General features: G+C 41.8%; 1 protein-coding gene across 1 annotated transcript in view; it reads right to left on the bottom strand.

Moving 5' to 3' along the window:
* LOC120920324 (NACHT, LRR and PYD domains-containing protein 12-like) overlaps window positions 1-15,127 on the bottom strand; it is a 45,608-nt gene that overhangs the window by 17,025 nt on the left and 13,456 nt on the right. Inside the window, exons 4-6 of the mRNA XM_040332342.1 lie at window positions 12,487-12,552; window positions 1,513-3,226; window positions 748-834 (exon numbers count right to left, since the gene is read on the bottom strand). Of these exons, the coding sequence (XP_040188276.1) occupies window positions 748-834; window positions 1,513-3,226; window positions 12,487-12,552 (1,867 nt within the window). The remainder of the gene's footprint in view (window positions 1-747; window positions 835-1,512; window positions 3,227-12,486; window positions 12,553-15,127) is intronic.

Genomic DNA, 15,127 nt, shown 5'->3' with positions numbered 1-15,127 from the left:
AGCTTCTGCTTTGCTTCCTTTTCAAATGTCAACCATATGTCTTCAGTTTTCCCATTACTTTATATCCCTTTTGTTAACAATCCACAAGGCCTAGATAATGCACTTGCACTGACAATTGTTTATCTTTGTAATTTTTTATTTATTTTTTCACTTGTCATTTTGCAGTTATTTATGTGTTTTCCTTCATTCAGGATGGAGAATGTGGGTCTTTGAACATACTATGAAGTCAAGATGGAGGATGTGTGGTCATCAAGTTCCTTCCTTCCCTGCCTTGGGTGGTACTCTCTTTGGGAGAGCCTCTAAAGTAGTACTCTTTGGCTGGCTTTGGCTGACCACGAGGAGCTGGGCCCTCTGGGCTTTTTGGATAGATAGACCTTAGTGTACCTAACCCCTGCCAGGAGTCTTGTGCCCCGAAGGGTCAGGGAGGGGTCCTTCCTCTTCGGAAGGGGACCCAAAACACACCCTAAGAGCACTTTTTTGTGTGTTCACATGCACTTTTTTTGTTCACTTTTGGTGTTTAACTTTTGTGCAACATACCACGGGGTCAAAACAAAATATAAATTTCACCTTTCTCCAGGAAAAATAAGCATAGTAAAACTCCCCAGATATCAATAAACACCTGATAGGGGTTCTAAGTATTCGCTACTCTATCCAATACTAGAAAACACTTTGCTAGAAATATATAAGTCTGTGTAGCACTAAAAGCTGTGTTGAATAACTAGGTCCATTGAGTAATTTGCTACTTACCATAACTTCTGTATCCTACAACAAGGGTGTTTTAATACTTTGCAGACTGTCCTAATGCCCTCATCCTTCAAATTATTGTCTCGTAGGCTGCAAATATAAAATGTTAAAGGGAACATTATTTGTAACCCTAATACAATCTACAATGATTCAAAAATCTTAAGAACTGGCTCACACCAGTGCGGCTTAGAAATCATGCTACTTAAGCATGATTTCAAAGCCGCAGATCAGTGCGATTTGCCCCTCCGAATTCATTGCGGCTTGCAACTTAATTTAACAGAAGTCGACGCAGGTCACAGTGGAATTGAATGAAATGAAAATGAAAAGTAGTGTAAGAACCTGTTTCAAAGTCGCTGCGTCTTGAGCCGCAACAATTTGAATGGCTCCATTGCCAGAAAACTGTTGAATTTGGGACATGTGAGATTTTCTGTCAACAAACCATTGAGGTTAATTTAAAAAACTGAAAGTTCAGCAGCTCCACTCCTGCACCTACATTAAATTAGTTATTGCATTGAAAGTCCCATGAATAATTAATCACATTGACAGGGACAAAAAGTGGAGAGCATACAAGCAATGAGTGAGCTAACAGTTTTGGCTTTATCTCAGAAAAGACAGAACATAGGTAAGTGTAATTAATGATTAATTAATTGTAATTTACATCTACCTAATGCTGTCCTTTCCAGATATAACTACTGGAGTTTCCTGTTGATAAAAAAAATGTGGGTGAGTTTTGATAATGAAAAAACATGGTTGTGTTATAGCCTTTACCTCAGGTCTTCCACTGTATGTAGAGCTTGCTCAAGTCTCTCCAAACCCTCCTTTTGAATACCACTTGACTCCAGATTAAGCCTTTTTGTTTCTTTGCATGATTCCAAAATGAATGGAAACACGCTACAATCCAAAGGACTAAGCGGGAGATAGGAAAAGTCAAAACTTTTGTTTGATCCAAGAGATTCCAACACAAGAGCTCTATTCCGGGTCTCAGAAAGATACACAAAAGCAGTGAGAAGTTGTCGGTTATCGTCTTTGTACTCATCTAACATCCAAACCTCACGAATGGAATTCTGGAGCCAGTTGATGATCACCTTTGGAGTTGCAGAAGATAGTTCCCCCAGATACGGCTTGAAAATCTTACTAGTGGAGAAGTCCGAAAGACCACAGAGCAAACGAAGAAAAAGGTCAGCGCGGTTGTCCTCAAATGATTTGGCCTCTCTAAGGGATTTCTGTAACTTCTCTGGAGAATGGTCAATATAATGAACCAGAGCAGCAAAAAATTCCTGAATTGTGAGGTGTAAGAAGGAAAATGTCACTCCTGGATGTTGACCAGCTTCTGCCATAAAACTTGATAAAAGTTTTGAGTGGATGTCCACAGAAAATGACTTCAGATGTTTTTCATCAAAAATGACGATGTGGTTCATAACACCGTATTCTGCCATCCGTCCAATGGATGATAAGAGTTGGCGAGCACCACTCCACTCCTGGCTGTGATTGAACAGAATGTTTGCAATATAAGTTACAAAGAGTTGCGTCACGGTTCTGGGCATTGAGGACATGATCTGGTCATTAGCAGCCAGCTTCTTGCCCTTAAAGCAAGCTGATAATACTGTGCAAATAATCCAGCAGTAGGATGGAATGTAACAGAAAGTGTATAGATTGTCATTCTCCTTGACGTATTGAAACATCTTATTGGCTACATTCTTGTCTACACAGAAACGTTCAAAGTACAATTGCCTTTCTTTGGAAAAGAACCCCATGATCTCAGATACTCGCTGAAAAGCCTCCAGATCTATTGAGGCCAGTTTGGTCGGCCGACTAGTCATTAAGACAGAGCAACCCTTGAGAAGTGACTGCCTTACCAGGCTGACCACAAGTACTCCGAGACTTCTGTCAAGTTTTGTGTTGGAGCAAAGTGGAATTGACCTGAAATCCATTTGGTGGACACTCTCATCCAACCCGTCAAAGATAAACAATACATGTTCTGGGTTTTGTAAGATGTTCTCAAGCTGTGGTTGCAGATATGGATATTCATGTAGGATCAGACTTTCCAAGCTGATCTTAGTCATTTCGTTGAGCTCTCGGAATTTGAAAAAGAAGACAAAAGAAAACCTCTGGTAGTGTTTTCCATTTACCCAGTCGTAAACAAATTTCTGCATCAGTGTGGTTTTACCTACTCCCGGTACTCCGCTTATCATTACCATACGAGGCACGCATCCTGACCGATGACACCATCGGAAGAGTCTGTTTGGAGAAATATGCTCTAATCTACATGATGCTGTATACAAACATCTCTCATGCCTTATCCCTGTCTCAATTAGCTCATTCTTGGAATGTTGTCTGAACTGATTGCTGGAGACCACAACTAGGTTTACAAAACGTTCTGAAAAGTTGAAACTTTGCTGCTCAAAAGTAGACCTGGGGGGTTGCTTTTCCACAAGATTCTGATTTGTCCTCAGTAAGCGTTCCTTGTGACATTCATGAATCTCTAAAAAGGAATTAATAACATAATTAAAGGACCAGCACAATGGCACGGCTGGGCAGATGGATGTACCTGTATGTCCCCTTTAAGATGTGGCATTGTGGGCAGGCGCGAGCTCCACGAGTCTGACCGCGGTTCCCGCGGACATCGAATCCCGCGATCATCTCACGGAGAGGAAGAACGGGAAAATGGTAATGTAAACAAGCATTTCCCCATTCTTCCTAGTTACAGGACACTGATCAGTGTCGTGTCACACATAGCCCATCCCCCTACAGTTAAAAGCACTACCTAGGACACACTTAACCCCTTCAGTGCCCCCTACTGGTTAACCCCTTTACTGCCATTTCATTTTTTTACAGTAATCAGTGCATTTTTATAGCACTGATCGGTGTATCAATGACAATGATCCCAAAAACGGCATCAAAAGTGTCCGTCATAATGTCGCCGTCACGATAAAAATCGCTGATCACCGCCATTACTAGTAAAAAAAAAAATGATTACTAAAAATGCATAAAACTACCCCCTATTATCCCCGCTTATTGTGATTTTTTTTAACAAAAAATATGCAGAAGAATACGTATTGGCCTAAACTGAGGAAAAAAATATATTTTTTGGGGATATTTATTATAGCAAAAAGTAAAAAAATATTGCTTTGTTTTTCGAAATTGTTGCTCTATTTTTGTTTATAGCGCAAAAAATAAAAACCGCAGAGGTAATCACATACCACCAAAAGAAAGCTCTATTTGTGGGGGAAAAAGGACGCCAATTTTGTTTGGGAGCCACGTCGCACGACCGCGCAATTGTCAGTTAAAGCGACACAGTGCCGAATCGCAAAAAGTGCTCTGGTCTTTGGCCAAATGGTCCGGGGATTAAGTGGTCAAAGCTGAACTTCAGCCATACCTCCAGCCTAGTATAGTTGTACAAGCTCCTCTTCTGTACTGCATGCTCTAATTTTAATGTACACTGTGACCTGAAGCAAAGTCAGATAGAGCCCACCCGGGTTAAAGCGTAGCTCCACCCTAAAGGGGAACTCCCACTGATCGGAACCCTCCCCCCCTCCGGTGTCACATTTGACACCTTTCAGGGGGGGGGTGCATATACCTGTCTAAAGACAGGTATTTGCACCCACTTCCGGCCACAGCCTGCGGGCAGGACGTCACCCCCCCCCCCCTGTTGTGTTCTGGGAAACACTCGGCTCCCAGAGCACAGCGGGAGCCAGTCAGCAGGCGCAGCGCGACTCACGCATGCGCCGTAGGGAACCGGGCAGTGAAGCCGGAGCGCTTCACTTCCTGGTTCCCTCACCGAGGATGGCGGGGGGCAGCAGAGTGACGATCGATCGCTCGTCCTCTGCTGCAGGCGGCGCTGGACTCCAGGACAGGTAGGTGTGCCGATATTAAAAGTCAGCAGCTGCAGTATTTTTTTTTCAGTGAACATCCGCTTTAAGGACATACAACAACAACAACAACCACAATCACAAAAACAACAACAACCACAATTACAACAACAACAACAACAACCTTTCCCTCCCCTACCTAATTGTCCCTGGCCTACCCCTTTCATTCATTAGGTTTCAGTTCTTTCAGTCATGGAGGCCCAGTATTACATGTGGGTGTTACCAAGGGCAGTCCACATGCAAATGCAGTCAAATAGAGCCCACCCTGGCTTGAGGACATACAACAACAACCCTTCCCTCTCCTACCTTATTGTCCCTGGCCTACCCCTTTCATTCATTAGTTTTCAATTCTTTCAATCTTTCAATCATCAAAGTATTACATGTGGGTGTTACCAAGGGCAGTCCACATGCAAATGCAGTCTGTCCAGGAACACCCACCCATCCAGACTGATATCCACCCATAAAGGCATTTTAAAATTTACATAACATCTACCAAGAACGAGCCCGTTGACAGGACAAAGGATTGTTCAGAGGAGTACAGAAGCAGTCTGTGATGTTTTCAGGAAGCTATGTAAAGCACCCTGCCAGCTTTTCCCACTAGCCATAATCTGCCTGCATTGCATTGAAGGGTACCAAGACTCAGTGATGAGATCATTGGGTATTAAAAAAAAAAAAGTTGCAACAAAAGTGTGAAAGTTTTATTTAAAAATTTCATTTGCATGTTGAGGAGGGTCAGGGAGGGCAAAATAAAAAACTAAAAGTGGGGGTGCGAATACCCAAGCAACAATAGCCAATGAGTAATAGACTTTTCCTTCATTAGGTTTTTTTAACAAATTATGAGAAACAAGTGTGTTTTAGTGTGTATAGTTTTAGGCACCCAGGGCCGTCTTTAATATGGTTTGGGCCCTGGGCAAACATTTTTTTGGGCCCCCCTCCAGCTTATTTTGGGCCTGGCTGGTTCACATGTATGTGTTTTGGCGGTCCTCATTTGTGCAGGCACAGCAGCCCATTGATTTAAATGGGCTGCCATGCCTTTGTTTCCTGCAGAAAAAAGGTGCATTCAGCATTTTAAAAATACAGTTGCCTTGAAATCCATTCTGCTTTTGCACCATGCTACTTACCTGCAGTTCTTGCACACACAAACGCACTGTGTTTTTAAAAGCGTGACCTAAACGTCTAAAAATGCAGCAAGTTTGACAGTGCGGGAACTGCAGATAAGTCACAGCAGACAGCAGAATGGACAGACAGTGCTGTATTTCAGTGCTTGATGGGCATAGGTGTGCCATGTGCGCAGCCTATTACATGAGGCATGCGCTTTTCTCTGCAGGAAACGCAGGCATGGCGGCCCATTCAAATGAATGGGCAGCTGTGCCTGCGCAAATGTGGCCCGCCAAAACACATACATGTGAACCAGCCAGGCCCAAAATAAGCCCATCAAGCAGTTAAATACAGACAGTAATGCCATGTGCTCTGAGGCCTTACTCAGCCTGGACTGCAGGTCTGGTCTGTGATTTAAAGAGTTCCTCTATTTTACACATGGCATGGCATGGGGTCCCATGGTGCTAAAGCAGAATGGACAGACGGTGCTGTGACCCCCATGCCATGCCATGTGTAAAATAGAGGAACTTTTTAAAACACTGACCAGACCTGCAGTGAATCATCAAATATTATAAAGACTTTGGGCACACTCTACAGAAAACTTATATTTACAATATAGATTAGCAAACAGTGACATACCTTGAGGAGCAGGACATGAAGAAGTCAGCCTCGGGAAGAGCAAACTGGGGATGTTATAAAATCACATTCTAATTCACTTTTATATACAAGCAGCACCCAGTGGCAGGAAGGGAGAAGTGCACGTCTAAAGGGAAGCCAGGGGTGCTGTACATTTTAAAACACTGGGAAGGGAAGCAGTACTGTCACTGGCTGCGTGCCGCTGATGATTTTCAGCCTGATTTGTGGGCAGCACAGAAGCTTAACGGGCGGCAGGGATCAGGAATTATGGGGCCACTTACACAGCTTCAGGCATATGGGCCCCCTGGAGCAGAGAACCGGGGGGGGGGGTGCTGCCGCCTGAAATTGAAAAGCAGGGGGGGGGGGGTTCCGCGAATTTAGGAGCGGGGGGTCCTTTACAAAAAAGAAATAAAAAATAAAGAAAAATATATATAAAAAAAGGGGTGTCATTGTATTTGCAATCGTTACGACTACATAGATCACCTACAGGGATTAGAACCCCACATATTCCATTTACCGCTCAATTTGAGCACTTGCCTACGCATTTTTACGTTTTCCCTTTGAAATCTTTACATACCTTTATTTTGATTCTCTGAACACTTTTGCTATGTGCTATGTTCCACCCATGTTTTTGAGACTACTCTATATGGGAGTCTCTATTTTCATAAAAGGGTGTTTGCCACATGGGGCCCTCTGAGCCCTTTAATAATAAAATTTATATTTATATATATATATATATATATATATATATATATATATATATATATATATATATATATATATATATATATATATATATATATATAAGAAATAAAATAATATGAAAAAATATATATAAAAAAAGGGGGGTTGCCATCCGGGGCCCTGGGGACCTCTGGGTCCTTTAATAATAATAATAATAATAATAATAATAATAATGATATATTATATACATATATATATATATATATATATATATATATATATATATATATATATATTATACATATATATATATATATATATATATATATATATATATATATATATATATATACACACACATGTGTATATATATATATATATATATATATATATATATATATATATATATAAAAGAAAGAAAGAAATATATAAAAAAATATGTTTTTTATAAAAAAGGGGGGTTGTCATCAGGGGCCCTGGGGAACTATGGGCCCCTGGGGACCCCCAGACCTCTAAAAAAAATGGCTCTTTAATAAAAAATAAAATAAAAATATATTAAAAAAATATATATTTTTTTTATGTAAAAATAAATAAAAAAAGGGGGGTTGCCATCTGGGGCCCTGGGGACCCCCTAAAAAAATGGTCCCTTTAATAAAAAAAACTCTAAAAAAAAAATTGGCCCTTTAATAAAAAATAAAATAAAAATATATTAAAAAAATATATTTTTTTTTATAAAGAAAAAAAAAAAAGGGGGGGTTGCCATCTGGGGCCCTAGGGGCCTCCGGGCCCCTGGGGACCTCCGGGCCCCTAAAAAAAAAAAAAAAATACAAAAAAAATGTTTGTTTTTTTTTTTTTAAAGGGGGTTGCTTTGGGCCCCCAACAGTGACAGGGCCCTGGGCAGCTGCTCCATTTGCCCTGTGGTAAAGACGGCCCTGGATAGGTGACATGTGCATTAAAGAAAAAATAATTGATGAATAATTTTATCTCCACTACTACAAGGATGGAGGTGGAGATCCAACCCAGAAGGAAGTTCCCTCTCCACAATGTTACAAAGACAGTGGAAGTTACTAGCACTGTCCAACCATAAACAGCATGACCACCTACTATAAAGTAACAACAATGTATGGACTGGCCAATGGCCTGTAATAATGTGCTAGACGTGTATATATTTTCTTTGATCAAAGTCCATAATGATACTGTGAGGCCGCGTACACACGATCGGTCCAAACCGATGAAAAAGGACTGAAGTTCAGTTTCATCTGTCCAAACCGCCCGTGTGTACCCCCCATCGGTCTGTTGTCCTTTGTTCAAAAAAAGAGAACTTGCTTTAAAATCGAACCGATGGTTAGTACGCAAAAGCATTGGTTCAAAACCCGCGCATGCTCAGAATCAAGTCGACGCATGCTTGGAAGCATTTAACTTCGTTTTTTTCAGCAAGTCGTGTGTTTTACGTCACCGCGTTCTGACCCGATCGGTTTTGAAAACGATGGTTTGTACGCACATCAGACTATCAGTCTGCTTCAGCTGTGAACCGATGAAAACGGTCCATTGGACCTTTCTCATCGGATGGACTGATCGTGTGTACGCGGCCTAAGAGAGAGAAGGGGGGAATTAAAGGTAAACTCAAAATATATCCTAAATCTACCTTCCTACTGCAATTTGTAACTATGCAATTGACTGACCAGTCCCTATAATGTAAAGTTGTCTACCAGGTGCCTCCTTGGTCTATGTCTACAATTATGTCACGCATTTAAGCCACTAGTTGGTCTCTGTCAAAAATGCATCAAATCAAACTCCAATACCGTCATTGTAAAATGCTACTCAGTCCCCATCCTTGTAAAACCATGCTTTACCCCAAATTAAAGTAAAAATAAAATAAATAAGGTGCAGTGAACTAACTCAACTCAACATGTTTTGCTGATAAAACATAGTTACATAGTCGTTAAGGTTGAGAATTCCACATCCTTACCGCTCTGACAGTAAAGAACCCTCTACGAAGATTAAGGTTAAACCGCTTCTCTTCCAATTTCACTGAATGCCCGCTTGTCTTTTTAAACTTCCTTTCACTGAAAAGTTTTTTCTCTATGCTAGGATCCCCAGTAAGGTATTTGTATATCACTATCATGTCCACTCTCAAGCTTCATATCACCAGAGAGAATAAGTTCAATGCTTGTAGAGATCCTCTAGTCCAGGGGTGTCAAACTCAATTTCATTGTGGGCCGCATCAGCATTATGATTGCCATTATGATTGCCCTCAAGAGCCACCCCACTGTCAAAAGTTGAGTCCCCCACTCTCCCTTACATCACAATGTACCCCCCCTTTCCTTATGCTGCTGCTAAAAAAAAAGGATGCATTGCTTGAAAGCATAAAGTAAGGGTCTGGAGTAGGACCAGAGGAAGGCTGGAGCTCTCCTGCAGCTGCGGCAGAGGTGCGAGGGCCACATGAAATGGCCTGGAGGGCCGGATTCGGCTCGCGGGCCTTGTGTTTGACACCTGTGCTCTAGTCCCTTTATTAGCTTTGTTGTCCTTCTCTGAACGCTTTCCAGTTCTAGTACATCCTTCTTGAGGACTGGTGCCCAAAACTGGACAGCGTACTCAAGATGCAGCCAGACCAGAGCCTTGTAGAGTGGGATAACTATCATTTTATCTTGGGAGTAAATTCCCTTTTTAATGCATGCCAATATTCTGCTGGCTTTGTTAGCACCAGATTGGGCATTGCATACCATTGTTGAGCCTGTCATCTACTTGGACCCCCAGGTCCTTTTCCATTCTAGATTCTCACAAATGTTCTCCCCTTAGTGAGTAATGCCTCGTACACACGATCAGTCCATCCGATGAGAACGGACCGATGGACCGTTTTCATCAGTTAACCGATGAATCTGACTGATGGTCCGTCGCGCCTACACACCATCGGTTAAAAAAAGATTGTGTCAGAACGCGGTGACGTAAAACACACGACGTGCTGAAAAAAACGAAGTTCAATGCTTCCAAGCATGCGTCGACTTGATTCTGAGCATGCGCGGGTTTTTAACCGATGGTTGTGCTTACTAACGATCGGTTTTGTTCTATCAGTTAGGAATCCATTGGTTAAATTTAAAACAAGTTGGCTTTTTTTTAACCGATGGTTAAATAACCGATGGCGCCCACACACGATCGGTTTTGACCGATGAAAACGGTTCATCAGACCATTCTCATCGGTTTAACCGATCGTGTGTACGCGGCATAACTTGCATTCATATTTTTAGCACCCAAATGCATTATTTTACATTTTTAAACATTAAACCTCATTTGCCATGTAGTTGCCCACCCCATTATTTTATTTAGGTCTTCTTGTAAGGTTACCACATCCTGCGCAGAAGTTATTGCCCTGCTTAGCTTTGTATCATCCTGAGATAAATACTGAGATTGAGCTACTTATACCAACTTCTATATCATTTATGAATAAATTAAACAGAATTGGTCCCAGGAAATATCACAGGGGGACCCCCATTTACTACACTGAACCATTCCGAGTACTCTCTATTTATCACCACCCTTTGGACCAGCCCCTGTAGCCAGTTTTAAACCCAGGTACTTACCCTGTGGTCCATGCCAAAAGACTTCAGTTTGTAAAGTAAACGTTTGTCGCGAATTGTATCAAATGCCTTTGCAAAATCCAGATACACCACATCCACAGGCCTTCCTTTATCTAGATGGCAGCTCACTTCCTCATAGAAGGTTAATAGATTGGTCTGGAAAGAACGATCCTTTATGAATCACTGCTAATTACTACTAATGATACCGTTTTCATTACTAAAATCTTGGCTATACTATAGTCCCTTATCATTTCCTCCAATAGCTTACAGACTATTGATGTTAGGCTGACTGGACTGAAGTTTCCAGGGACATATCTCTGCCACTACATTGGCTTTTCTCCAATCAGCTGGTACCATTCCAGTCAGTAAACTGGCCATAAAATAAGCAATGGTCTAGCCCAGGGGTGGCCAACCAGTGGCCCGGGGGCCATATGTGGCCCGCGGAGCCCTCTGATGTGGCCCCCGACCTCCTGCTCTGGAATAGCGGGTTGGCAAGGCCAAATCGCAGGTTGCCGATCTGCCATACCACAGCATCAGTGTTGTGAATGAAGCTGGTGGTAGAGGAAGAAAGCGAGTCTGGACCAGAGCCCCATAAGCTGATGTTTCCTCTACAGCGCCGGCTTTGCCACAGAAGGAGTCAATGGCAATGTTCAGCTAACCCGCAGGATAGACACAGGTGCACTACGCTGCACCCGTGGTGTGGGTAAACCATCAGTTGAAAACAGTCTTAGGCCCTTTTCACATCATCAGCCCGACTAAATGGAAACCTCATTTCACCTTTACAGAGCAGCAGATGTCCATTTACACTCGCCTACCTCCAATCCCAAAAAAAGATGGGAATTCGTCCCCTTCCATCTTGGCAGATCGGAGGGGCCATAGAGCAGCCGTGACCTGTCATCCGCCCGCTCCGCTCATTGTGGCCCACGACTGGTTACCAAGTTGCTTAAATGGCCCTTGCTATTCAAAAGGTTGGGCATTCCTGGTCTAGCCATTACCTGAGCTTCGTCAGGAGTACAAAAAACAATTTGTGCACCAAGTCAAACTAGCTAACATAATGCATGGTCTACATTTTACAATGGATGTATTGGAGTTTAATCTGATCCACTTTTGACTGAGACCAACGAGTGGCTTGGATGCATCACACCATACCACAGTAATTGGCCAGTCAAATTGATACTGTTATGCCGCGTACACACGGTAATTTTTCGGCATGAAAAAAAAAAAGTTTTTAAAAAAATGTCATTTAAAATGATAGTGTGTGGTCTTCACATCATTTTTTGGGTTCTGAAAAACGACAACATTTTTTTTTCCGAACATGCTGCATTTTTTAACAACGTTTTTCGGGTTGTAAAAAATGATCATGGGTGGGCTAAAACGACGTTAAAAACCCGCGGGCATTACAGTAACATTGTGGACTTGGATCAATGAATGGATCTAGAAGTCTGGCACATTATTACAGGCCCTTGGCCAGTCCATCCATTTTTGTTACTTTATAGTAGGTGGTCATATTGTTTATGGTTGGATGTTGCTAGTAGCTTCCACTGTGTTTGTAACATTGTAGAGTGGAAACTCTCTTGACAAACATACTGTATAGATACCTTTCGGATTGGATCTTCATCTCCATCCCAGTAGTGGAGATACATTATTCATCAATTATTGCCTCACGTCCCCTATCCTAAAAGTATACACACACTTGTTTCCCATCATTTATTAAAAAAAATTAAAAATAAAGTTGAAGTCTTTTACTCTCTCATTGGCCATTGGTGCGTGGGTATACGCACCCCTGTTTTTAGTCTTTTAGAGTTTTTGCTTGCCAGTTTAGGAGAGTTGGTGTAATATAGAAGCCAGTCTATTAAGTACAAATTCAGTTAACTATTTACCTCTAATTTCCGGAATAAAGGTGTGGCCACACTCATCCAATAATATTTGCTGTACCAGATTTTCACCTAAACACAAAATATCAATCTATGATGCAAACATTAACCTTTAGTGGTTGCTAAGTTCATAATATATTTATGTGGCAATTACCGTACATGTATGTCACATATTTTTTCAGAAACATAAGGTTAGGAAAATATTGCTATGCATTTTTACACATCGTATTGGAACATTAAAGGAAATCTATAATCACAGCGTACATTTTCATTTTATAATATCAGCATTGTAATTGCAGTACAAAACAACAGGTATATTTGACACTCCAATATAAGCTTACATAATAAATACAATTTCATGTTGTGAGTGCTGCCTGTCTGCTGGCCATCTCTTTCCACAACTTCTTGTATTTTCTGCATGCTTTGGAGCTTCTCCTCTGCTATTACTTTCAATTTCTAGGACTATATATCCCATGGTACCTTGTGCCTTCAAGCAGTGGTTTCTTTACTGACACCGCCTCCTGAAACTCCTCCTCTCAGCACCTCTGTAGTTCAGTAGGCAGGCTCTAGTAAATGTGTGACACAGCAGGGCCTACTCACATGGTATAGTGCAGTGGCAGATGGTGTTTTTTTTGGGGGGGGGGGGGGGTAGAAAGCAACCACCCATCTAGGTAGTGGGCGGGCAGCACTCCTACACTTTGATAATGCACCACCATGCAATGTGCTAACTTTTAATTGAGTGGGTAAAAATATCAGAACGTCTGTGAGGGTATTCTTGTTGTCTGTGCTCTCATTTGGGAAAATTCCCATTACCTTCCTGATGACTCCATGACAAAAATATAAAGGGCCAGATTCAGAAAGATCAGCGGATCTTTCTGCTGGCGTAACATATCTTATTTACGTTACGCCGCCGCAAGTTTTTCAGGCAAGTGCTTTATTCACAAAGCACTTGCCTGTAAAGTTGCGGCGGCGTAGCGTAAATCGCCCGGCGGAATCCAAATTTGGCGGGTAGGGGGCGTGTATCATTTAAATGATGCGTGTCCCCGCGCCGAACGAACTGCGCATGCACCGGCCGCGACTGAATCCCAGTGCGCATGCTCCAAATGACGTCGGCAATTCGTCATGCTTTCGACGTGTACGTAAATTACGTCCATCCGTATTCGCAAACGACTTACGCAAACAACGTAAAAAATTCAAATTTTGTCGCCGGAACGACGACCATACTTAACATTGCTCTACTCCAGCGGCATATAGTGTTGTTTATCTTTTTCAGGTAAATCCTTGTTCACCTTTTTTATTCAATTTGGGTTGGTCTCTGTTTTGGTTGGGGTGTCTTTCTCTCCCTCTGCCCTCTAAGCTTTAGCTGGTGCTGCTAGCTTGGTGTCAAAATTGAAAGTCACACCATGTCACAACATTATAAATATGCAGCTTTTTATTTTATTTTATTTTAATTTATTCTATTTTGTTATCACTAGCTCTTTTGGCTCAGGGAGGTTTTATTGCTGCCCCCTCCACTAAGACCTTTTCCCATAAGGGACCAGCTGTACTGACACAAGATATTAGCCGGGCTACTCTACCAATATAAATTGAATTCCATTCTAATTATTCACCTTAACCAAATTATCCACCATTATATTATTTTTGCCATCTTTTGATTTTCTTTTTCTTGTTCTGCATAGTCCCATGCACAGGATTTTCTTGCCAGTGTGTATATTTTTATCATGAGTACTACTTTGGGTATTTTTTCCTTTCCCTACAGTACCAGTGGTCCCCCCTAGGTTAATCCAGGATTGGTCCGAAGGGTGCCATTGGCGCTTGCCACATAGGATCCCTTATCCGTGTTTTGACCCGGCTGGGTCATTCAGGAGGTGGATTCCTCCGCAGGGCGGTGCCTCTATACATAAAGCTCCTCATTTGAACTATCAACCATTTTATATGGTGAGTAAATTTTACGTGGAACACGTTATGTCCTGTCCAGATATCCTGGTTTTTGGACACTCAGTGTTCTGGTTTAATACAATGTTAATTGATGTAATTTATGATTCATTTATTTCTTATGTTGCAGTTCCAAGCTCCCGATGAAGCGGAATTTATCCGTGAAACTAGTAGAGCACTATCTGGAACTATTATACACGGTTTAAGGATTGAACAAAGAGTGGACCAACGTGCCAATTGAAGGCCTTCAGAGTTTCATACCAAGAGAATCACTCAGCACGGCCCACTCCTTTTGTATTTCAATACCCTATACTGTGTTCAATATTAATCTAATCTTTTTTCTTTATTTGTATTTAATTTCTATGTACTATTAAATTTTTGTATTTTTATAAATAAGTGCCTATAAAGTCCATTCTTTCATTCCCCCCTCTCTTCCATACTTAACATTGGCTGCGCCTCATAGACCCAGGGGTAACTATACGCCGGAAAAAGCCGAACGCAAACGACGTAAAAAAAAAAACGTCGGGCGGTCGTTCGTTTCTGAATCCGCGTAAATCCTCATTTGCATATTCCTTGCGTAAAAATACGGAAGCGCCACCTAGCGACCAGCCTGAAATTGCAGCCTAAGATCCGACGGTGTAAGTTACTTACACCTGTCGGATCTTAGGGATATCTATGCGTATCTATGAATCAGGCGCATAGATACGACCGG

The sequence above is a fragment of the Rana temporaria genome, chromosome 13 (genome assembly GCF_905171775.1).
Source record: "Rana temporaria chromosome 13, aRanTem1.1, whole genome shotgun sequence".
NCBI classification, from domain to species: Eukaryota; Metazoa; Chordata; class Amphibia; order Anura; family Ranidae; genus Rana; species Rana temporaria.
This window is presented reverse-complemented; position numbering and strand designations above follow the sequence as displayed.